The 25,360-nt window shown below is 40.8% G+C and overlaps 1 protein-coding gene across 4 annotated transcripts in view; it reads left to right on the forward strand.

The window, feature by feature from the left end:
- Positions 1-15,601: 15,601 nt before the first annotated feature.
- Amph (amphiphysin) overlaps positions 15,602-25,360 on the forward strand; it is a 186,299-nt gene continuing 176,540 nt past the window's right edge. For all 4 annotated transcript variants that reach the window (XM_027409380.2, XM_035441502.1, XM_035441504.1 and 1 more), the window contains exon 1: positions 15,602-15,670. In XM_027409380.2, the coding sequence (XP_027265181.1) occupies positions 15,602-15,670 (69 nt within the window). The remainder of the gene's footprint in view (positions 15,671-25,360) is intronic.

Consider the following 25,360-nt stretch of genomic DNA (forward strand, 5'->3'; position numbering starts at 1 on the left):
TGGCATCGTCTCCACCACTGCTTGGATTCTTAGTTGGGGTCATCCCTGTGGATCCCCTCCATTTTCATTTAACTTTTATATGTCTTACAGGGTTCAACCTATTTTGCTTCCATGTGAGTATCTACCTTTCCCAATTCTGTTTGTCCTTTTTCATGTCGCACAGTCTTGGCTTTTTTTTTTCTTTTTCTTTTTTTGCTGAAGATCAATTGAGTGTTTATTTTGGGACTCTATTCTGTTCCACTGCTTTGTACATGTCTTTATTCCAGAACTCCAAGTTAGGTTTGGAAGTAATCCTTTGATTTCAGATTAAAAGTGCAGCCAAATCAAAGAGCACTTCTTAGTAGGCTTTGGGGCTGTAGTATATAAATATTCTGAAACTATTTTTGTGGGTGTTTTGGAACTGAGAAAATGAGTGAAGTTAGTGAGATTGTTCCACTCATGGATAGCAGCTGACAAGATATTTAAATATTGAATAGGAAGGCCAGCAAGAAAATTGTATGTATTTGAACTAGAAATCTCAGTACAAATTTATTACTTAACACACACGTATACATATATTCCATCTGCTGGCAACCTCTAGGCAACGGCATGAAATAGCAACAAACAGACCTGGAGCCCAGTTCTTTGATAGTAACATTATTCTATATCAGAAGAAATCAGGGACCTATGAAGAATTCCAGGGCATGGGTAGGGGAAATGTAAGATGAGACTGAAGTACCTTGTTTTTGTAGATAAAAAAGGAGGAACTGAAAAACAAATGCAGATATGCATTTTTAAAATTTAAAAGTCATTCTCAGTTGTCAGATTTGGAATAATTTGAGCATCAAAGTAAACAAAAATAATAGATTAAAAACTAAGAGTCCAAGATTCTGTGTGTCAATAAGGACATAATACATTACATAAATAAGAAGGGGAAACATTTTGTGCAGTAGGATGATGACTGTTAACATTACAGCATTAAGAGCTTAGAAAATCACCCTCATGGTGAAAAGCAGGTATTGTCAAAACATTTTACTTGCTTGATTGGAGTAGGGAGTGTTAGACAAGAAACAGGCTATTTTTATACTCTCAAAGTATATTTCTAAAGATTTCTTATAAATGGATAATCTTACATAGTAGAGAGGCTTTGGGGGGGCACACTACCCACTAACTCTCACAGGGTAGGGACTAATAAATGGTCCATGTTCAGATGTAAAAAGCCTGGGCTTACAAACAAGTCAGTATTAAGGTACCTTCAGACACATCTTGGTGTGGGTAGAAAGCATCACAATATGTCATGGGGAAGAAACAGAGATAGTATTTTGGAGAGAACTGTGAAGCACAGGCCTCCTACTTGGTATGAGCACTATGTCTTAGTAGCTACATAGAGAAGGGGGCAGAGCCCCAACGCGATGTCAGCAGCAGCCTCCTCTTGTCAGCAACCTCAGCATCAGCTTGCAGCACATAGGTTCCTGGTGTGGACTGCTTAGCGACCACTGCTTCTTGGCAAGTTTCAGCATTTCAACTTTGTGGATCACAATTCTCTAGCACCCCTTTACTTTCATTTTTAATTATTCTTACTATTATGCCTTTTCCTTTGGGAAATTTTGTGTGGGCTTTGAAGGATGAAAATGTATAAAATGACTGCTTCTTAAAACAAAATAATTCTTTGAAAAAAAAATCCCCACCACCATGAAACTATATGGTGTGATGACTCTGCCTGCTCCCACACAAGTTAATACCAAGCTGCTAGAGAATTTAGATAAGTAACATATGCTTGATAAATAAGGCATATTTGATAGTCACATTTATAAATTCCTAATATCTACCCAGGTTCACAGTAGTATTTGTCTAGCTTCATCTTTGCTCATTTTAAAACTTTAGCTATTTGGGTAAACTAAGCCATACAAGAAACTACAATATTCCATAATGGAATGTCTGTTGCCCAAAACAATGTCCTTTTCCCAAAGCCAGGCATTTAAACAAAAGTCCTCATTCCCTTGGGAGCTTGAAGAAAGTTCTTGCTTGCTAAAACGGGGGGTCATTATGTCTGACAAAAGGAACTTGTGGTCCTTCCATTAACAGAAGACTGGTGCCTATTAACTTGTCAAGGTCAATGCTAGCTTCCTCAACTCCTGATCTCAAGCCACACACTTAGCTCACAGGCTCCCTTTCTCCCATTTAATCCTATGTGCAACCATGGAATACAAGAGTATAAAACATGTATTCTTTTTTCCAATAAATGAGCAGACAGCCATCCCAATTCACCCTCAGATCGTGTCAGCCCAGTGTTCATTGTCCACCTCACCCCACCCCATCCCATTCCACACATCCTCTTTGGGACCTGAACCCCACCAAAGTTGGTCTCTGGCAGTTACCTGAACTGTGTGAATGCTCACTCATCAGAGAGCCAGATGCTTCTGGATCCTGCTGTTCCATTGTGGGCAGTGCTAGGCAAGGCTTCCTTTGGCACACCAGCTGACCTCTTACACTCCCTCCACCCACCTCTCCCTTTCCTTACACTGACTCACTGCTCTCTCATCAACTTGTTCTGAATGTCCATCGAAGACTCTTTTCCAAAAAAGAGAACCTATCTGGCAACTGCCTCTCTCCTGAGTTACTGTTTTGTTGTTGTTTCATTTTAGTTTTTTCCCATTTATTTAAGTAGGACAATAAGGTCAAATAACACATTTCAAAAAATACAATGTTTTCAAAGAAAGTAACAGAGGAACACTGATTCTCCCCACTACTCGAGAAAGAACACTGATTCTCTCCACTACTAAAGAGCTTACTCTGGAAATCTGATAACAGTTTTTGGACTGAGGGTAAATTTTCAGATCCGTTGTTTTGAGGAAAATACTTGTATGCTGTATAGGTTTTTTGAGGCTGCCATATCAAAATAACACATACTAGATGGGTTTAAAAGTAAAAGTTGGTTCTCCAACAGTTCTGTAGGTCAGACATGTGTTTCGATAAATCTTTGCATCAAAAGCTGCCGAGCCCTACCGCCATGTGGGCAGTCTCTGCCAGCTGCCTGAGTTCTGCCCGCCAAGTTAGGGCCCAAATTAATGCACAGAGAGACTTGTATTATGTACAAATGCTGCTTGGCCAATGACTAGGATTCTTATCTGTTAGCTCAGTCTTAATTATCATAAATCTATATATTTTATAAGACTTATCTTATTGGACACCTTCCATTGGTGTCCTCCCTTGCTAGTGGATCACATTGCACTGCTGGAGGAGGAGCGGAGGGGAAAAGGGGCCCACTTCTTGTTTGTCCTTCCTTAAATATGTGTCTCCCTGCTATGTCACTTCCTGCCTGGATCACCACTTCTCTATTACATTTCTCAGAATCCTCTTTGACTCCTAGTCCCGTCTAACTTGCTGCCTCATTGGCCAAACAATACTTTATTTATCATCCAGTAAGACAAACACTTACACAGAAGCACTTCCCCCATCAGACATGTAACACAGACTTGTCAGCAAGACTAGTGACACTCAGCCTCTGTGGTGACTTTACAAGCCATAGAGTTCTTCAGGAAGCATCCTGACCCCAGTACTGCCTTCCCTTATTATGCCTCCTTCTTCCCACTGCTATGAACTCATTTTAATTTATATTTTACTTAGATGTGTAAGGATTCTATTTCCAAATAATTTTGCCTGCCCAAGTACCATGAGTAAAGACTTAATCATTCCTATCTAGGAAACATGAATCTATCTAAAACAGATTCTGTCTTAGATGATCCTCTGAAGGCTCTGGAAGTCTAAACTTAAAACTTTAGTCATCAACAAAAGTATAGCATCAACCTGTATGGATTCTCTTCCCCACCTGTTGTAGCCCAGGAGGTCAGATCCCAGGTCTGCATCCAGGGTAGCAAAAAAGAATGCCTTCTCAGAGCAATGAGGAACTTAGAAAATACATCTTCTCTAGCCTGGCAGCCTTTTGGAAAGCCAGCTCCACAGTTGCTTCCCGGATATTAATAATAATAATAATAATAATAATAATAATAATAATAATAACAATAATACTCCACGAATGTGGTAAGGGCCAGACTTTTCTATTTGAGGGTAAATGAGGAAACACATGCTTTCTGGTAGTAACTTAAGAAAAAAGGAACAAGCACACATTCTTGATGGTAACCTTCTCTTTTACTTCATTTTTTATCGTCTCTCTTTCTTGACAATCTCTCTACACAGTTACATCTCTTTAATGCAGTTATGTCTCTTTACATAAATAACTCTTTCTCCTGCATAGCCATACATATCTACATACATATTACATCTCTTTTCATATAGTTACATCTCTCTCACCAGCTAAATCTGTGTTTTACATTGCCACACATCTCTATACATAGTATTTTCCACAGATTTTCCACACAGCTACATACCTTCCAACTTCTTCTTTACATATTACACCTCTCTCCACACAGTCATATACTTCTTCCTTCACATTCATAGCTCTCTTCTATTCTGTTGCATCTTCTATATCTTTCTACCCACTCAGCTACATCTCTCCTTACTTCTCTCTCTGCACATTCCATTCATCACACACACACACACACACACACACACACACACACACACAGCTCTCTCATCTCTCCTACTCCTCCTACATCTCTTACACGTCTCTCCCCATCACACATCTCCTCTCACAGCAAAAGCTTCTGAACAAATATTAATCACATCTTCATGGTCACACAGCATTTCCTGAATAAACAATAAGAAACAGAGTCAAACTGATAACACAGTTTTTCTCAGGCTAGAGAGGTCAAGCTTACCAGGCAGTGAGTAAAGTAAGCACATAGCTCTGATCGGTTAACATTCCCAGACAGAAAGTGACGCTGAAATTTAAGACTTAAACAATGAACAGTTAGTTGGCTGAACCTAGGTTGTGAGTACATGCAGAAAGTCCATTGCTGAAAAATTTATGTCTACTAAAGTTGATTCATGCTCTGACCTTGAATCAGCAATAAACACCTCGGAAATTGACCACATGTATTTGTCTCTAGGGGCAACCAGATATTCATCTCCAGGGACAACCAGTTTGCTTTGAATTTGTTTGGAAGTCTAAAATTAGCTGAATATGTAAAAGGCTGTCTTTGTCCTATGTATTATTTATATTTCTTAGAATTATACAGTTAAGCATAAATTGCCTTCCTGACTATCCACAGCTATATGTGTGTCCAGTAGATGGAATATATACATGAGTAACCACACAAGCAGTGGGAAAAACACCATCGCTTCTTTTAGTGGCACATGAGAAAAATTACAGAGACATGCAGTCATTCTCAGTCAGTGATTCCATGGTCTTTGCCAAGTGGGGCTCCCCATTAGGGAGTTACTCATCTGGTAGGTCAACCTGCTAAATACTAATTGCCACATTCTGTATACTCCCATGGCCCCTCTCACCCACCCAGTTCCACTGACTGTCATGGTGCTAACAAAAAGCCACAAAAAGTCCTGAGTCTTCAAGAAAAGGGAATGAGGTAAATGAGCATGTGGGAAAGGCTGGCACATAATGTGGCCTCTGGACCAGGAAGGGGAATTCCAGAAGGAAAGAAAGCAATCTTTCTGATAGTAAAACACAAGAAAACAACAATTATATCTGGGTGAGCAGTGACATGGCCTCATCAGCTTTGCCTGAAGTGAGAGATCAGAATGAGGGAAAATGTGCTGAGGGATCCCATGGTGAAAGGCAAAGCCTTGGCTATGCCACTGGCCACAGCTCCAAGAGCTCCATGGATGTTTTTGGAAGGGTCCTAGTATTGGAAAAGTGAGTGATTGGCAGAAGTCAGCAGGTTAGGGCCCAGCCATGAAGTCAAAAGGTGAGTACACATTTGACTATATTCCTCCAGAAATACAGACATGGGTAAATTTAATCAAAATTAGTTTCCCAAATTAAAGTCTTTGGCAACATGAAATACAACCTGATTTATAGTTTCCCAAATCAAAGTCTTTGGCAACATGTATAGAGCCTGCTTTATAAAGGTTTGACTTAATGAGTGAGTTTTGACTTAATGATGGTGTGAAATATAGATTCAGTAGGGACTATTGTTCAGATTTGGAATTTGGATCTTTTCTCAGACTAATGATACATGATATAAGTCTGTATAGAGATATGGACATTGGCAGTGTGTTGGCCCCCATTCATGCCCTCTGAGGGGAAAGAAATAACTATCTATAGTTGCTGTGGCACTAAGCTGTGGTAGTTAGCTTATGAAATGTGTTTGGTAGGTTAGCTTATGAAATGCATTCTGACTTATGACATATTTAACTTAATAAGAGTGAAAAGGAACACAACTGTACACAAGTTGTGGTTCTTGATGGTGTATTATAAATGATAACAATGAGAACAACTCACACATGTAGCTGATAACCAGATTGATCATATGAGAATCTCAGTCTCTGATGCCTCTGAGAGCTGGCCTAAACCCTGAGAGAGGAGGAGCACTTCCCATCTCTTTATCCTACCCCTCTACGTACCTGTGACCATCCCCAAACACGCATGGTCAGTGGTACAGGTCTCTCACTACAGAAGAGTTTATTAGTATGTAACTGAAGCCTAAGTTGAGGAGCATCTGTGTATTGAAAAGTAAATATTTTAAAGATGTTTAAATAGATCACTGTTAAAAAGCTGAGAATTGCTCAAGCTGGAAAATAGCCAATATTCAAAAAACAATAAAATAGTCAATTATCAAAACAAGTAAGAAGGGGGTCTCAGTAGCACAAATGTGACAATTCTCACATTGTACATGGGATTTTTATAGATTTTTTTGTGGATAGAAAGCAGCATAAAATACTCATAGGAGCTCATCCTCCCTCAGAAAGAGTTGTGGCTAATTAGAATTTTGATTTCATTTTAATCCCTGACCTCTCATTTGGCTTATATTTAGTGATGTTCAAACAATTTGACTGAGGTAGAGGAGTTTTTTGTATCTACTTTGTATAAGCATATCATACATAGTATTGAACTACATTAAAGTTATTAGGCAGCTTAATTGACTGTTTCCTTTAGTGGTGAATGGCTATCTATAAAATGCAAATCTTGCTCTTGCCAGTTGTTCTTGAAGTGATGAATTATCAATGTAGCTAAGAAGCGATTTTGAGACAGTAAAATTAGAAAAGAAAAAGTACCATAATGCAGTCAAAATTTAGTTTGAATATTACATGGGACTAAATAATAGGTAGTTGTCCTAATTTGAAGACTAATATGAGTCTACGCTTGACTGTTTATAGTTGGAGTGGGCAGGATAATAAATGAAGATATTCTTTCAGGACAACCTGAATTTATTTCCATTTTCACTTGACATTTGTGATAGAAAATTAGATTTCATTTAATCTTTCAAACAAGGAAGCTAGCATAAAAGATCAGCATAAATTAAATTAGATCAAAATTCCTGTTATCCTTGTCTGGAGGACTAGATAGAATATCATTTTAACTACCTGTAATTAGAAAGAAGTAACTAATCAAGTCACAATTGTGTACAATATGATAACACCTATGCATACTGACAAACAGCCAGATATATGTAAAGCACATCTAGGTATTTCGTTCCCTAAGGGTCTTGGTTAAACTGATGAAACATAAAAGCAGGAGCAGACAACCTCCGGTGCTATTAAAAACACACGTGAAATGAGTGTGGTAACTGTAAGTCTTGGCCCATTTTAGCCACTACCAAAACCTATCATAATCTACATTTGAGTCATCAATCAATTTAGAAGGGATAAACATAAATCAAAAATAAAGATTGCTTATGGGATTTTGTCTTCTATGGAGTTGAAGTTCTTATGTTTTTTTCAAACTTTGTTTAAACATTAAAACCTTTTATATTTCTCAAATTATAAGATAGTCTGATATTAAGATAAATATGTGTGTAGGTTTACTTCAGAAATTGGAAAGAGTTACAGTTAACTATTCATAAATACTAAAACTTAATGGATTGGGTAGATTATAGTTTTCCTTGACTAGTCAAGATGGAAAATGGTTAGACAATTTGAGGAAAAGAATTAAGTAGTTAGGAAATTGTGGGCATGCCTAGTGGTGTTGGAATGAAGAGGGTATTCATAAAAGCACAATTTCATCACTTGAATAGTGGATAAAACCCTGAAACTCTCTTGTGTGTGTTGCCTTTCATCTTCTGTAGGGAGTAGATGCACTGGGGGCATCTATGTGGGTAAAAGGGTGGCCTCGTGGCTGCTTCTGGGCATTCAACACCCTCTACAAGATGTGCATATCATTAAAATAGGTAGGTCCTAAGATTATGAAAGAAAACATACTGCTGCAGTCCTCAAGATCATACAGTGAGATTTTAGTTCACACACTCACCAGGCTACCTATCAGAATTCCAATGGAGAAAAATCCCCACTTGCCAAGCCTTGGGGATACCTGCCTTTGGAATACTCACTGTCATCCTTGTGAAGCCATAGCATTCCCTCTTTTCCAATGTGGGATTCATCCCACAACTCCCTCTTGTACTGGTAAACTGGATGATCTTGCCCACACCGTGAATCTCTGGTGTGAAAGTATTCACATAGTCAAGAAAACCTTCTGTTCTCATAGTCAAATCTACATAACTTAGAAGCTAGCTTGCTACAATTATCTCTTATGCCAGGACACCTTGCCCTTGCAAATAGACCACATTCAGAGCTTCAAAAGACAGGTACTGAGTTGGAGACACAAATATCTGCCCCCGCTGACAAGCAGGACTGGATGGCACTGATTCCTCTAATTCCACTCAGGAGAATGGAATTCCTCTAATTCCACTCAGGAGAGTGCAGCCTACTGGCCCCTGTTCTTCCTTAATTAACTATCAACATTCTATACTCACCTCACTTCAATTCTACTGATACAAGATCTTAATCTAGGAAACTAACTTCATACACTTACTCCTAAAATTCAGGAAAAAGCATTGGATAGCTTAGGAAGCCCCAGATAAAGGAATCTCTTCTCACTGAGTACCCATGCCTCTTACATTTAGCCTGAGACTAGAAGCTGCAGCCTCCATACCTCATATAGCTTCCTATTTGACCTAGGGTTGGGAAAATTCCCTATCAATTGGGGAAAATGCTAATATGGATTAAGGTCCCATTTTCCTTCCACAGCTTATGCAAGTAGCCATGACTACCATGAAGCTGTGTTTCCAGCTATAGTAAAAGCAAAACCCAATCCATACAGTGTTTCTTCCTTTTTCACATTTATTAATTATAAACTTCTTGTATTTCTTCCTTGTTTCACACTTATCAATTATAGACTTCTTGGTTAACTAACCACATAAATGTAGCTTTATGCACTAAAATTTTTCTCCTTTCTTGGCAATAATAAGCCGTTTACTCCATTTACTCCTTCCCCCACCTCTTGAGTTTTGCCTGGACAATTCACAAGTCACGTCCTCCCTGAGACATAAAGTGCCTGCTTTGCTCAAGATTTTATCTGCCTTCCTGGTTCTGAGAGATGCATGCCTGATATTGCTGCTATTCTCAGTGTTGTTAATTGTATCTGTATTGGGTATATGAACTGGAAGCCTTGTGGGATAATAGAACCCTTTTCGTTGAAGAATAAAGATGTCACTACAAATCATAAAATGCTTGAAGACATGGTAGTTGACCTACCTGCTCTTCAATGTTCCAATAATATTATGGGAAAGCCTAACATGCTGCACCTTTGTACATATTTTCAAAGTTGCTTTTGCCTGTATTATAATATTAGTGAAAAAGATTCATCTACTCTGTGTATCTCTGGTATGCCAAGTTTAAAGTTTTTGTTGTTGTTTTGTTTTATTTGTTGTATTAAAGTTCTTTAGCTTTTGAGAACAAGTAAATTTTAATTTATTATTATTATTATTATTATTATTATTATTATTTTGGTTTTTCGAGACAGGGTTTCTCTGTGGCTTTGGAGACTGTGCTGGAACTAGCTCTTGTAGACCAGGCTGGCCTCGAACTCACAGAGGTCTGCCTGCCTCTGCCTCCCGAATTCTGGGACTAAAGGCATACACCACCACTGCCTGGTGAGACCAAGTAGTATTTTCACACACAATATATTATCTTTCAGATCTATATCTGTAAACCTGTTGCCGGCCAGAGACCAACTGGCCTTATGAACTAGGAAACATCACCCACATGATAGCCTCCAGAGTGATCTACAGTTTTTCTCAGTTGTCTGAGCTAGAAAACTGATACTTGTAAACAGAGCATAGCCCTGAAGGCTGGAACTTGTCTTATTCTTAAAAATCAGCCTTGTAAGAAAATATGCCCCAGTGAGCGGCAGATGCACTACATGCCACTATGGGGTAGTTTTCTCATGGCTGAGGGGAGGTAGGGGATGGGATCTAAGGCTATGTTTGGTGCCTCTAGGACCCAATAGCAGAGGTGGACTCACACATGCTACCCTGACTAGTTAGCCATGAGTAGGCAGAAAGCAGCTAAGGTGCCATTTTGAAGAACAAATGTATGAAGGGGTATGGGAGGGAGAGAGAGGCAGGGAAGTCTGTGCCCTGTGGAGAGAGGCAGATCTGTAAAGGTGAGGAACAGGCTGATATGGGAGGCCTGCTTGCCACCTGGGGCTATGGTGACGTTGGTGCTGGGTTGCTACTAGGGGCCATGTCTCTTGATCAGTGGCTCTGCTTCAGCTATGGTCTCTGTTATGTCCATGGCTCCTTTTGCCACTGAAGGCTGTGAGATGCTGGAGGTTTGGGCCATCACTTGTGGCCACATTGGTGTTCAACAGCCATGCCATTGCAGGGGTCATCCCAATACGAGGGCCTGGTCTGCCACGAGGGCCATGGAGATGTCTGGGCTTGAGCTGTGGCTGAGATCCATGTCTGGGTCCATGACTCTACAGCAGTCAGGGTCCATGGCTCCTGTTGCCATTGGGAACTATGGAACTTCTTGGGGTTTCTACTGACACCTGGGGCCATGTTAGAGTCTTGGGGAAGATGGCCCCATCTCTTACCATGGGAGCAGAAGAGTTAGCTCCACTTCTCACCCAAGCGGGTGGTCCCAGCACCTGATACGACCAATTCAGCAGTCACCCAGGAACATATCCAGGCTTTTAAGCTGGCACACCCCAACATCTACCCCATGTGTGACCTCTTGAAGTCTGTGAAGGGACTGGTCCTAGAGAGCCATGTCTTCATGGTCTACATGACTTGGGGTAACAATGGGATGTCCAGGGAGTTTCTGTGGGGGTCCAGTGTCCATGGTGTACCAGAGGCCAGAGTTCTTGAACCTGACCAATTTAGTATTATACAACAAACGTTTGCAAGGAGCCCTTTGTACAAAAGGGTACACTGTGGTACACAGTGGCTCCCAGTGCCACTAGGACCAAAGAGAGGCAGACGGAGGAGTGAAGTGTTTACTTTTGTTTTGTTTTTAAATTGAAATTTGTATTATTTATTTATTATTATATTTTCTCCTTTTTATCCTTATCTTGGTTTTTACTGTTTCTTTGTTAGTTTTTTTCTGTGTGGAGACACTGCAGTGGTGAGGTTCTGATGTGGAGGGACTGGGATATGAGTAGGATTGGGATGCATGATGTGAAATTCCCAAGGAATCAATGAAAAATAAAGTAAATATCAATAAAAGAAAAAAGAAACTGTATCCCTTTTCTAAAAGAATGGCTAAAATACAATCTACTAACTAAAATTACAAGGAACAAATTAAATCAAAGGTATAAAAGAAACATTAGGAACAGTGTTAAAATATAGGACTTATCATAACAACACATGGAATCCTGTACAATATCTATTAGCAGGATACACAGCTGAAAAGGGACTATATTATCTCTTCTGCCATATAGAAGTGATGTCAGAAGTGTAGAGGAAAAAAGAAGAAAGAGAGAGAGAGAGACAGAGACAGAGACAGAGACAGAGGAAGGGAGAGGAAAAGAATAGATACTTAGGAAAAAAGGCAGCAACAGTGCTGGAAACCCAATAAAAACTGGAGGTAACCTCATGGAGTCAGGCTCAGGCTGTTAGTGCTGTACTCAAGAGAAAAGAATTACCAGGCTTGCTTCTTAGATTTCCAATAGAGAAGTCTATCATACTTTCCCTACAAACTCTCATTTCAAAGTCTGTGTCACAAATAGTTTCATATCAAAAATAGCTGGTGCACCCTCCCCACTCTACAGTGTAAGGGTCACACTACAACATTACACTGACAAAAGCTGTCAGGGAGTTCAGAACCTAGGGGAGCCAATGACCTGCCCACATTCCTTATTTTATACCATGCCTCTGAGGACCTAATCATCTTGCAGAGGAACCACAAAGTCCCACATGGACCAGATGTGGTGCTTAAATATAAATGCAATCATAGAAGAAAAGGCCAGAAAGGCAGGAGAAAGTGTCAGAGGTGACTTGGCAAAAGCATCAAATCTGTCTGTCTTCCAAACTTGGAGACAAGTGCTGCCATTGCAAATTATCCTTGGCCAAGGCACTGATTCTATGTCACTAGTGGTCTGAGCATCTGCAGTTATGATATCGTTTGTGAGAGGGACTACTGAGGAACAAGAAATCTATCAAAGCTCCAGTCCCACTGACAGGTACCTCCTAAAGCAAGGAATGTCCCCAATAACATTCCAAAATTGTTCTACCACAGACAGAAACATCAAGCCAACAGGGAGTGACAGAGGGACAGGACCAGAGATAAAAATTTTTAATGGGAAACCAGGGAACAATTCAGGAATTGCAGGCTCAGGCTTCTTAAAAGGTGTCTCTGATCCCTGCCACAATACCTGACATCAAAGATACTCATGATCCAGTCTAATGGGATTTTCAACAACTATTTACAAAGCCCCTACTAAGTACCATCTAAAGTGCTTGGTCAGCATTCCAGAGTGCCTAGAATGAGCCCTGTGATAACTTGCAAATAGGTACCCATTTATCTCTCAACTGGTAAATTGTGATACGTTTGCACCTAAGAACTGTTTAACACCCAGCATGCCTTTCAGATGGAATTACGAAGAAATGACAAGACCCCCACTACAGAACTAGAATTGGGTAGGTGAATAATAAGAAATGATAATTATTTGCATTTTTTTCAAGGAATGTATGCCGAGTTCCAAGAATATGGTTGGGAGATAACTTCAAGAGAGACAAAGGTTGGTTTTGTTGCAGACTGATAGCTTGGGAAAAAGCAAATCTCCCAGCTAGAATGTCTCACTCATGATTATAAAGAGAGAACATTGATATCTACAAGAGGGAGTTGAAACCTACTCATTACGAGAGCAGAGGGGGGCAGGCACTGATACTGTAAGAGTGACCATGACCTGATAAATTCCAGTACAGTCTGATCTACTCTGTCATTCTTAAGCTTGTATTCTCACAGTCAAAAGCTCAGGGCAGAGCTGAGATTTCTAATCCCTTTTCCTTCACTAGAGAGAACTGGCAAATTCCTAACTTCTGAGTTGTCTTTTTCACTGAATGTTGACCAGAGGCAGGAATTGGCTTTCTTCTCATTTTTCTGGAAAGTGAACTTCTGTTTATGTGGGATGCTAGAAACACATTGGCCAACTCATGTTGTTTTGCCCATCATCTCCCACTTTTAACACTGAGAGTCATGTGTCCTTCGAATCAATTTATTACCAGGCAAATTGGTCAGACAATCCTAGGGAAGAGCTGTTAGAACAAATTAGCTACCCAAGGTGCCTCCTGTTTATGAAATAATGGTGTTTATTTACCATTTTGTATTCTGGACTAGCAACCACTGGACAGATCTGTATGATTGGTAATATGTCTATGTGGCTACATTCAGCCGGCAAGTTGATTGGATAATTGAGATATTTGTGGTTTCCTTCTCCAATGTACTCAAAAGCCCTCCCTTCCCTTGTGCTACCTCCACAGTCATTGTTTGTTTTTATTTAATTTTAATATCTGGGTAGTTGAGTTTCCTATTTGGTTGTAAAGGGTCCCAATGAGTGTAGAGCCTGTCTAGGTTTTCAAAGCTGAGTCCTTCAACTGGCACACCAGCCTAAAGTCACATCTAATACATTAAAGTGGCAATAGCATCATTCCAAAATCAAGGCACTTGAACTATAGACCCCAGAAGAGTAGCATTAGGGATTGATTTGAGGGAGGGGACACCAATAGCTCCAAGGAGGCACAGGATACTCACATGTTTTGCTACTTGCTAAACCTCTAACTTGAGATTGTTGGACGAGCCACCTGCCTTTCTCTACTCAAACTCTAAATGAAACCTGAAAGTGAATAGTTTGTCCTTTGTCAGAACCTTCTGGAGCTCCCTTTCTGCCTAGCTGTTGCCTGGCTCACCAAGGACCACATCATCCTAGTAAGATGTCAATAAAGGACCATCTTTAATCCAACCAGGAGGCAGAGGAAGGTAGATCTCTGTGAGTTCAAGTCCAGCTTGGTCTACATAGTAAGTTCTAGGACAGCCAGTGTAATAAGCATATCAAACAAACAAACAACAACAACAAAAAAACACACTGCGTTTTAGACATGTTAAAAACAGATTAGTCAGGAACCCCACTACAGCCAAGGCACCTGATAACCAAACCCAGTGACACTCAGTCAATATAACCACACACAGGCCTAGAACCCCATGATGTCCATAACCCTAAGCTCACTGAAATGTATGTAAGCATAGACCAAGAGTGTTGCTCTGCTGTGCTCTGCACGTCTGGAGAGATGCCACCTTAATTTGCCCTGGAGATTCTCCGACAGGATCCTGACCCTCAAATCAGAGACTTCTGTAACAGACTGGACCTGCCCTCCAGCTAAGATGCGGTGTATAAGTGAGCAGCTTTGGGGAGATAGGCTTGGGACTGAAGTTAGGAATTTAGAGTGTGAACCTCATGTGATGACCAGCAGCATAATAAAATATATTTTTTGTTATACCAATTACATGTATCTACCTTCTTGCTCATGACAGTTGGCATAGCCGGCAGGATTACAGAGAGACCTTGTCTCACAAACAACAGAACTGTCAGAGGTTTTTAAGGAGGCCTCATTGATCCAGAGATCTGAAAGTCCTGTCTGCTCTTCTCACTGCACTATTTCTTGGGAAAACTGTTGGGCCAGGGTGTCTGCAGTGCAGTAATTTGAGAGCTAGCAAGGCACAGCACCTGTGTGTAGGAGCTGACCCTTCTCTTCTGGGCTTCCCCACTCCCAAGCCTTATATTCAAATTTAAGCAAATGTCATAATGGTCCCTCTACCCCTTTTCTTTTGCAAACTGTCCTGCAGGGACTTTCCAGTCAGCCCCCTTACAGGCCCCGCTTTTCCCCCACATCCTCACGTTCTTTAATTGGGAGACAGAAGCAAGGCCTTTTGACTCTCCTTGATGCAGACCTCCTGTTAGCAGCACCACTGGGACTGCGGGAAGCCTTTCCTTTTTATCACCTCTAGACCTCCTCCTCCATCACGGTTTGACTTCTCCCCTCTCTTTCAAGGCACCTCACTCCTGGCTGAGTCACCCCTAGTGGCCGCGCCTCCTCTCTATCTCTTTAAGCCAGTCCCGCCGTCGCGCCCCTCCCTCAACCGTTGCCTCCTCTGCTCCTCACGCCTCTGCTGCTCCTCCTCCCGCTCCTCCCCCTCTTCCTAGGCTCCTCCGCGCCTCTGCCGGCCCGCTGCGCGCTCTGCTCTTCCAGCTCCACGGACCGCAGCAGCCATGGCCGACATCAAGACCGGCATCTTCGCCAAGAACGTGCAGAAGCGGCTCAACCGCGCGCAGGAAAAGGTCAGCAAAGGGAGGCAGGCTGTGAGGCAGGTAGCTCGAGGCAGTGCTGGCACCGATGGCGGTGCTGGCCTCCTGCAGACTGATAGCTGCAGGGCCACGGGTTCAGGTGCGGCGTGCTGCGGAGCCGGGGCGGGAGTGGGGTGGAGGAGTCCCCGGTCCCAGCGATTGCTGCCGGGCAGCATCCATTCAGGCAGCGTGGGCACGGCCCGGTGGTGGGTACACCAGAGTCCCGCAGACCCCCGGAACCCCAGGTATGGAGTAAGCCAGAGCACCGCAGCCGGCTCAGGGTGGCCACTATCCTGGGCACGCCTCCTGGGACCAGGGGTGGCAGGTGCAGCTGCTCTCTGACTGCACCCTGAGCGGACTGCGTTCCCTGGCTCCTCCATCTGTCTGTGCCCACATCTCCCAAGCTCACGCTCTCCTGCACGCAGCTCAGGCGCCCGTGGCCATAGATCCGGGAGGGAGATTGTCGCATCCCGTCTTCCTGGGTGGAGGTGTTGTGGCTATTTGAGTGAGGTAGAAATTAACGACTTAAGCGGAGAAGGTATCCAGACGTGCATGAGCCAATGGGACGAATAATTAACAACCAACATCTTGGTAAAACGCTCAACTGGAGTTCCAGAGAATGCACACTTTCTCCCATAAATCCGTGCTCTTTTTGAAGCCAATGCCCTCTGGAAGGTCAAAAATAAATATCCCCAACCTCAGAGTTCTTCTTTGCACATCTCTGCACAAAATGCTTGTTTCTCTGCTTAAGAAGAGGGCAAAAACAAAACCCGCTCCTATTAGTGGGGCTGGGGTCGCAATTGTTTTGCAAGCTCCGCAGGAAATTAGCCTTTGTAAATTATGTCTCTTCCCGAGGGATGTGCACAAATTCAACCCAGATCCATAGCAAGCCCAGCACTGGGCAGTGGGTGGGTGCGCATTTTACAGGTACTGGGCTCTTCAGCTTCCCTGATTACTGTATCTGACCCTATAAGGTCTTCATTTGTCCTGAGCCAAGGGCATTTTATATTGGAGCTTGAACATCGTATTTGAGCGTGAACCTAGGCTAGTGATCCTGGGATAAATTGAATTGCATTTGCTTCACATGACATTAATTTCTGTCCATGGGATGAGGGTGTCTGGTGTTTTCCTGTGTTTCTGGAAATGAGGTTTTCCTTGTTTCTTACTTTGAAGGCACTTAGTCAAGTTCCAACTGCCCCCAGAGCTGAGCCAGGGAGCACTGAACTCTGTCAGTCCCCAGGCCCCGCCAGGCTGCTTGTAGTCCCTCCCTCCCTGCACAATACACCCTCCCAGTGCTGTAAGAGGATTGTATTGCTTTTAATATCTACTCAAGCTCATCCTGAAGTCCAGGATCCTCCTGCCACTCCCTCAGAAGCAGAATTAGCCAGACTACTTGTCCCCTTCCATCCCCTGGGGGCTTGTCCAGAAAATAGCCAGATATGAGATGTTTGCCAACCTCCAGATTTGGACAAGACTTTGCCATCATTTTTCCACATTTCATTTTGCCCACTTGTAGTTAACACCCCCCCCCCCTTAACATAATCACTTGAATCTTTCGTCTGAGGCATTTCACTGAGTCGGCTTTCCATCTGTGAAGTAATTTGTGATATGGTCTGCTTTTTCACATATTAATCTAGGTCACCAGCTGTTCATATGTTCCAAATAAATGAAGGAAACGGTAAGCTTTTTATGACAGAGCATCGTGACCTGTACGAACTGTTGAAAACTCATTTCTTCATGCTTAAGATTAAATGTACATTATTCTGGCAGTTGTGCATGGTGTCCACTCTTCTATAACTGGGAGTTCAAGGGTCCTTTCATAGGGCTTCAATTCTCTTATCGTCTTCCCTGGGACCATTGCTTATTCACTGTACCTGTTGTACTAGCATAGGGAATTCAGACACCGAGAAGCTGAGAGGAGGGCTTCTGTCCTGTCTTTGAACCTGGGTAGCATTGGAGTATGGTTGGCACGAGGGGCTGCAGCTGTCCAGAAAAACCCAGCTGGCAGCTGTGCTCGTTGTAATTTCCCAGTTGGTACCCTCTTTCTGCTTCTTTGGTCTCTTCCTCCCCAGTGCAGACTCTCTATTTCACCAACCACACATGCTCATCAGACCCTTTGCTCCCTGGTTGGATGAAGCAGACTTTATTAAGCAAGGTTGAATTTCTTCTCAGCTCTGTTTCTAATGGCTTGAGTAAAGTTTGGCTTCAAATGCTGACTGAAATTACCCTTAGGGGTGATTTTTAAAATGTTTTTTTTTCTTCTGAAATTCAGTTAAAGTTTATTGAAGGAATAATTAAATACACATGTAAGCAGGAATTAAACTAAAGCCAAGAGATTAGGAATCTTAGTTCTGCCTTCTATAGGTTTTACTATCATCTGATGGGTATAGACTTTCCACACACACATGCACGTGTTTATACACCCAAACACACCTTCACTGTACAGTTGGGTAACCTGTTTGTTTCATTTCATAATAAAATGACTTAATATAATACTGTAGTATGTAGATGAATGACTTCTACTTTGGATATTCATTTCTCAGTGTTTCTTTATATAAATACAAGCCAGTGATATTAAGAAGAATATTTATTCATAGTCTTAATTATGACCTTGGGTCAATCTCTAAAAATAATTATGCACATTTTTGTTATGGCTGAATTGCTTCCTGACTGTTTATACCTTTCCTTCTTTGCAGCAGTCCATCCAACACTAGCCAACTCTAATAACATTTAGCTGTACCATGGGGAAAGTAGTTTATTATTAATTTCATTTGTTTATTTTTTGAAAACGGAAACATTGCCTTCCCATTTATTTTCAATTTGTGAAACTTCCTGTTTTTATTCCTTAACTACAGTGTCTCCATCTTGTTATATGTAAGGGCAACAATGCTACTAACTTTAAGCCTTTTCTATTTACTTTAAAAAGTTATTTTTATGATAATGACAGTGTTACGTTTATATGAAGATGCATATATCTATCAGTTGGGTTGTGTGTCTTTTTGGGAGCGTGGGTAACTCAGGATTTTATCAACTGTCAGAAAACTCAAATAAACTTAAAGAAAACAGTAATTTAATAACCCATAATAAAACTAGATAATAACTTATATTTGTATCTTGCACAAAGACATTTAAATTATTTTACTATAGTAATATGTATGTATTACTATATGTATATGTATGTATGTAAGCAATACACCTATGTATTCTTGCATATACATAACTGCATGAATATATGTGTGTATTATACATATACATATACATATACATATACATATACATATACATATACATATACATATACATATATCATTTAATTAAGTCAGTGTCCTTTACGACTCTAATTTTGTAGATGAGAAAAGGTGGATGACACAATTAACTCATAGCAAATCTGATTTGCACCTGAGTGGTCCATGCTTGACCGTTGTGTTCCATGGTACTACCCATTTCAATTAGGACCAGACAAACATGGACTCAGGGCTCAGGTGTCTTTCTATTGACTTCTCTTGGTAGCTCCAGGAAAACACATGCTTTTCCTTCAGAGTTTCCATAGAATGTTTTTTTTTTTTTTTTTCAATGGGGGTATTACTCACTGGCCCCAATGAATCTTGTATCTATCTCTAAAAGAAAACTTCCTATTAACTTAAGGAACAAGTCATAGTTGGATTGGGCCTGAATCAAAAGCCATTGCTAAAATAACTGGGGATTGAGAGGCCCCTTGAACTACGTGGGCTCACAGTGGAAGAAGAAAGAAGTTCAGAGCAGAAGAAAGTAGGTTCTGGACCATTAGAATAAAAGCTGTCACTGAGGGGTTTATAAGGGCCTTTCCCTACTCAGGGTTATGTAAATAACCACATATATATAATCATTAACCATTCAATATTTAAAAAGTCTCATCAAATTGATGTATCTTGCTTTAAAAAATAATGAGTTCTTAGCAGTGTCTGTTCTGTCCTCCCCAACATCCAGCTTTGCTTTGTCGAGGCAAATTAAACTAATCACAAGATTTCTTAAAATTAGGTTTCTACAGCTCAATTGGGGCTTTAGCCACTCGTACATATTTGGTAGTGGTAGAGAAGGACTCAGGTCATTTTCACTCACCTCCCTACTTCCCCTTCCCATCACAAACTATGACAAAAGTGGTTACAAATGCAGCTGGGGAGTGTTTGTGTATGGATACTGCATGATGCCTCAAGATCAAGTTACTGAGTCATTTATGTCATTCTAGACACTGATCTGTCCTCTTGTTTTTCTGGTTCTTTGTCTTTTCATGTTCAAACTTTTAATTCCCTTGGTGTTGATTCTTTTAAGAGAGCCTATTCCTCAGTTGCCAACTGTTTATTGGTAATTTTGTTTACTTCCTTTAGGGACTTGTTACTTGAGGTCTGTTGCTTGTCTTTCCCTTGCAAGGCTTGTATTTTTCTTGTTTTATGAAATCTCTTTGTATAAAAATATATTAATCTATTGTCATATTTTGTGATTATTTTCTCCCCTACATATACCAACACACCAAGCAGTAAATACATCACCCTAAAGGAGACTTAAACTTCATGCTTGTTCTGATTTTTGTGAAATCATCCTAAGAGTTTTGCTGGTTGTTTTCTTTGCTCTCTGTGAAGGCACCATACAATCTGTAATAATTCTTATGTGTCCCTTCCATGGTGGAAACTTTGTAATTATTAGGTTGAACTGTGTAAACTTTCCATTTTTATAAGTCAGTCAGATTTTGACAGACTCGTGTGGCTCTTCCCAGTGTCAATTGAATGAAATAAAAAGAAAAAAAGTATTGTCTCCTAGCACATGTGGCATGTAAGTTTTCTAGGAATTCCACCTTTGTTGGTGGTGATATTTAGTTTTATTGTTAGATATAAGGATAGCTTTTACATGCATGTGTGCATATGTGTGTATTTGTTTGCCTAGAATATTCTTTATTTGAGTCTCCAAGTCTTGTCTGCAGAAGAAGAGGCAGTATGGCTGTGATTATGTCTGAGGGCATTAAAAAGACTCAATTTCTGAGACATATCATGATTACCCTTTAAAACTTCCCCAAAGCTTTGCTGTTGCTTACATGTATTACAGTTTTTTACTTCCTTCTGAGGAATGACTGTCCACCAAAAAGCATATATTGGAAATTTGATCCTCAGGTAACAGAACCATGAGGAGCTTAGGTCATGAGAGACATAAGCCTTGGGATGAATGAATGCTGATCTATTAGGGCTGTGGCTGCTCTGTGATCTCTTGTTCTTTCTGCTGTGGGATTATAGTGGATGTAAGCTCTGGTCATATGCTGGCTCCTTTGCCTTAGACATCCCAGCATCTGGAACTGTGAGAGATAAATCTCTGTTCATTATTACTCTCAGGTATACTACTGTAGAATCACAAACCAGACCAGGCCACCTCTCCTAAGGCAATTTCCCCCACTTTGCTAGAATTAAAAATCGTGAAAATGAAAAATAATAGTTAGTAGGGCATTCTCATTCGAGTGAGATTTACTTTGATTTTTTCCCCACAATGTTATATGCTGATGCATCTTTCTTTCTCTAGTATAAGTAGAGTTGAGAATTAGGACTACAGGAGGTCAGATTTAAACAATAGTGAATGTGACCATTATGCTTTGTGACATGACCTGTTTGGGGAGTTGTGTATGTTTATATGCAAAGTAAGCATATATGATTATATACATATATCAATATATACGTCATTAAATATACATAAAATAATATTTTAAAGTACCTTGAAAAGGAGAGGCTGGGTATGGGAACATATGTTTTTAAAATTTATGTATTTTTCTCACTTCTTAAAGTGGAAATTTCTATGTAATTACTCAAATGCAATGAAAAATTTCTAGACACTTATAATAGGAATGATTTGAGTAGAACTCTGGAGAAAGAAAGTGGGTTGAAAGGTTTCTTTCTGTGCAGGGACTGAAGATATAAAACTTCCTATGTTACAAGTACAATTTCTCAACATTTTTAATAATATTTAACATCACAGGATGCAAAGGCAGGCATCACAGGGTTCAAGAAATCTACTTGTAAAAGATTATAATGACTTTACATATAAAATATACACATATATGATATCAGGCAAAATTAAAGTGCTAATTAATAACCACAACTTCTGAGAATACATTAGTAGGATACCTTGCAACAAGAAATGCTGAACCTGAAATCTTATTGGTTCACAGTCTAAATTTAAGCATTCTCCTTAGCTAGAATTGTACTTCCTGAACACATTTAAGAGACATCTCTGATTTAGAAAGCTGTATGAAGTCATGGATAAGCTCTTAGTTTTGAAATCATTGTTACTCCCTAAGCAACTATCGGTCTTGATTACCTTAACACTACTTAGAATAAATGTGCAAAAATCAGAAACCCACCATTTCAGTCATTTACATCTTATTCTGATAGTTATTTAGTTGAAAGCCTATTTAATGAGTGGAGAAGCTTGAATATAAGAGCATGGGGCATGTTAAGAAACATATATGTGCTTTTCCTATCTTAAAGTGTCTTTAATTTAATGAAATGCTCATGGCTCTTGAGTAATGTGATGGAATATCACCCCTGTCCAATATGCGATGCTAAGTTTATACAATCAGTTGTTATTCTATTGTCAAGTCAATCAGGCAAAATTCTTTACTCAAGTTGGAAACATTTGTTAAGAATCTAATATGTGGCTTTCCGCCTACCGATCCAGGAATTAGAGCCCTCATCCAGTGGCTGATGGAAGCAGAGATAGACATCCACAGATATACACCGAGCTGAAATCGGGAATTTAGTTGAAGAGAGGGAGGAATGAAGAGCGAAGGGGTCTGTACTAGGTTGGAGAAACCCACAGGAACAGTTGGCCTGAACAATGGAGAGCACATCCACCCCAGATGCTGTTGGGGAGGCCAGTACAAGACTGATCTAGACCCCTGAACATGGATGTCAATAAGGAGGCCTCTGCACTCCAGGGGACCTCTGGTGGTGGATTAGTATTTTTCCCTGGTGCAAGAAGGGACTTTGAGAGCCCATCCCACATGAAGGGTTACACTCTGGCCCTGGACACATGGGGAAGGGCCCAGGTCCAGCACAGGAAGATTTGGTGGATTTTGCAGAGCCCCCATTGAGGGCCTTACCCTGCCTGGAGAGTGGTGGGTGGATGGAGTTGGGTGTAGGCTGGGGGTGGGAGAGGAGGGATGGGGGTGAGGAGAGGGAGAGGGAGAAGGGACTTACAAGTGAAACAAGCTTGTTCCCTAACTAGAACTAATAAATAAATTAAAAAAAAGAATCTAATATGTGAAAGGCACTTGTTAGAAACAGACATATCTTTAATAATAATAACAATTAATATTATTTTTAAATTAAATGTTTGTAGTAACTGCATTAATACTTCAGATGATTTTGTTGTATTTTAATCAATAAGGAAATTTTAAGTTATGGTACAGATATTAATTTTATGCATAATAATACTACACTATGTGAACATAATTTTTGTTTGCATTGAGAAATGACAATGTCATGTAACTTGCCTTATTGTGAAAATCATTTTTTTTTGTATGGTCTGCACATGGACCTGGACTTCTCTGGGTTATGCCTGTACTTGAAAGAAAGCGGTTAACAAAATTGTCATTCTCATACATACAGATCAGCAGGAGTTGGAAGAAGCCAGATCTTTGCATATATAAGAGATTCCATAATTATTTATGAAAATTTTAACAAAAATCTCTGCAAGAGAAAATACTGTTTTGTGTGTAGGGAACTAACCTAGAGGAAGAGAAATCCTTGTATGAAGAAGGCTGATATTAAGCTAAGATCTTTAGGATGGATTGAAGGTTTTGGGCATGTAGAGTGTGGGTAGGAATGAGGCAAACATAGGAATCAGGAAATACTCCATGTCTGTCTTAGTTAAGGTTTCTATTCCTGTGAAGAGACAGCATGACCATGACAACTCTTATAAAGGAGAAATATTTAGTTGAGGTGGCAGCTTCGTGTTTCAGAGGTTTAGTCCATTATTATCTCCCTGGGGAGCACGGCAGCATGAAGGCAGACATAGTGCTGTAGAAGGAGTTGAGTGTCCTACATCTTATCTCACAGGCATCAGGGAGTGGTCTGGGACACTATGCATGGCTTGAGCATATATGAGACCTCAAAACCCACCTCCACAGTGATACACTTCCTCTAACAAGATCATACCTACTCCAACGAAGCCATACCTCTTAATAGTGCCACTCCCTTTGGGGGGCATTTTCTTTTAAACCATCACAATACTTCTTGCTCTTTGCCTGTTTTCATTGAGAATAAATAAATACTGTAATATAGAATATAGAATATAGAATCAACTATCGATATTGGCCCTATAATGACATCTTCCACCATTTAGATACTTAACTATGTAAAAGAGACCCCCCTCAACACGTTCCAATCTTAGTAACAGTTTCTCTTTAGTGAAATCAGATTTCAGCTCATATGTTGAAGGGCTCTTCAGGGGCATACTTGGCCCCTTGGCTCACAGTCAAGATACTGGGTCAGAGCTGACTCACCCTCTGAATTAGTAGCTATACAAAACTCCTTTGTACCAAGCAGTACACGCCAACTCAGCTAGCTTTCATGGATGTTTTCAGAGTGGGGGTTCTTATCTTAAACTATTAGAAGTTCAAAATAAACGTGAATCATAAAATTCTCAGATGTCCCCATATAGCTGTACCAGGTTGGAGAAACCCACATAAACAGTTGGCCTGAAAAAGGGAAAGCATATCGACCCCAGACGCTCTTTGGGAGGCCAGTACGGGACTAATCCAGCCCCCTGATCATGGATGCCATCGGGGAGGCCCCTGCACTCCTGGGAGCCTCCGGAGGTGGACTGGCTTTTTGCCCTGGTGTATGTGGGGGACTTCGAGAGCCCATCCCACTTGAAGGGATGCACTCTGTCTCTGAACACATGGGGAGGGACCCAGGCCCAGCACAGGAAGATTTGGTGGACTTGGTGGAGCCCCGGTTGGGGGCCCTACCCTGCCTGGGGAGTGGTGGGTGGATGGGGTGGGGGGTAGGTTGGAGGTGGGGGAGAAGGAATGGGGGTAAGGGGAGGGAGAGGGAGAGGGAGAGGGGAATTACATGTGAAACAAGCCTGTTCCCTAACTTGAATTAATAATAATATAAAGAGAGAGAGAAAAAAAGAAAGATTATTTTGTCTCTAAAATATTCGATCACATTTGAAATCCTCACATTTAGTTAGTTGTTTATCTATGTGTATATATGCAATTATTTTGGCACATTCACGTATAAGAGAAAAAGGAGGAGGGGGAGATAAGCCTGGTCAAGGCTGGTGTTAGCTTGTTTCTGGTGGGCATTGGCTTGCTTGTTTGGTAGGCAGTGGTCCTGGATTCATGGATGAGATGATTTACTAGTATAGCACACTTTCTTGTACTGCCAGCTCCCAAATCATGACATGGAGACTTATTATTAGTTATGAATGTGCAGCCTCAGTTTAGGCTTGTCTCACTAGCTCTTATAATTTAATTTAACTTGTTTCTCTTCATCTACATTTTGTCTTGGGGCTTTTTTTTTTTTAAAAAAAAAAAAACTTTCTTTCATTCTGTTCTCCTACTTCCCTGCTTCCTCTGTGTCTGTCTTTCTGGTGGCTGTCTAGCTAGCTGGTCCTAGGAGTCAACCCTTTGTTTTTCCCTTTTTCTCTATGCAGCTTAGA

Source organism: Cricetulus griseus, chromosome 3, assembly GCF_003668045.3.
Source record: "Cricetulus griseus strain 17A/GY chromosome 3, alternate assembly CriGri-PICRH-1.0, whole genome shotgun sequence".
In the NCBI taxonomy this organism is placed as follows: Eukaryota; Metazoa; Chordata; class Mammalia; order Rodentia; family Cricetidae; genus Cricetulus; species Cricetulus griseus.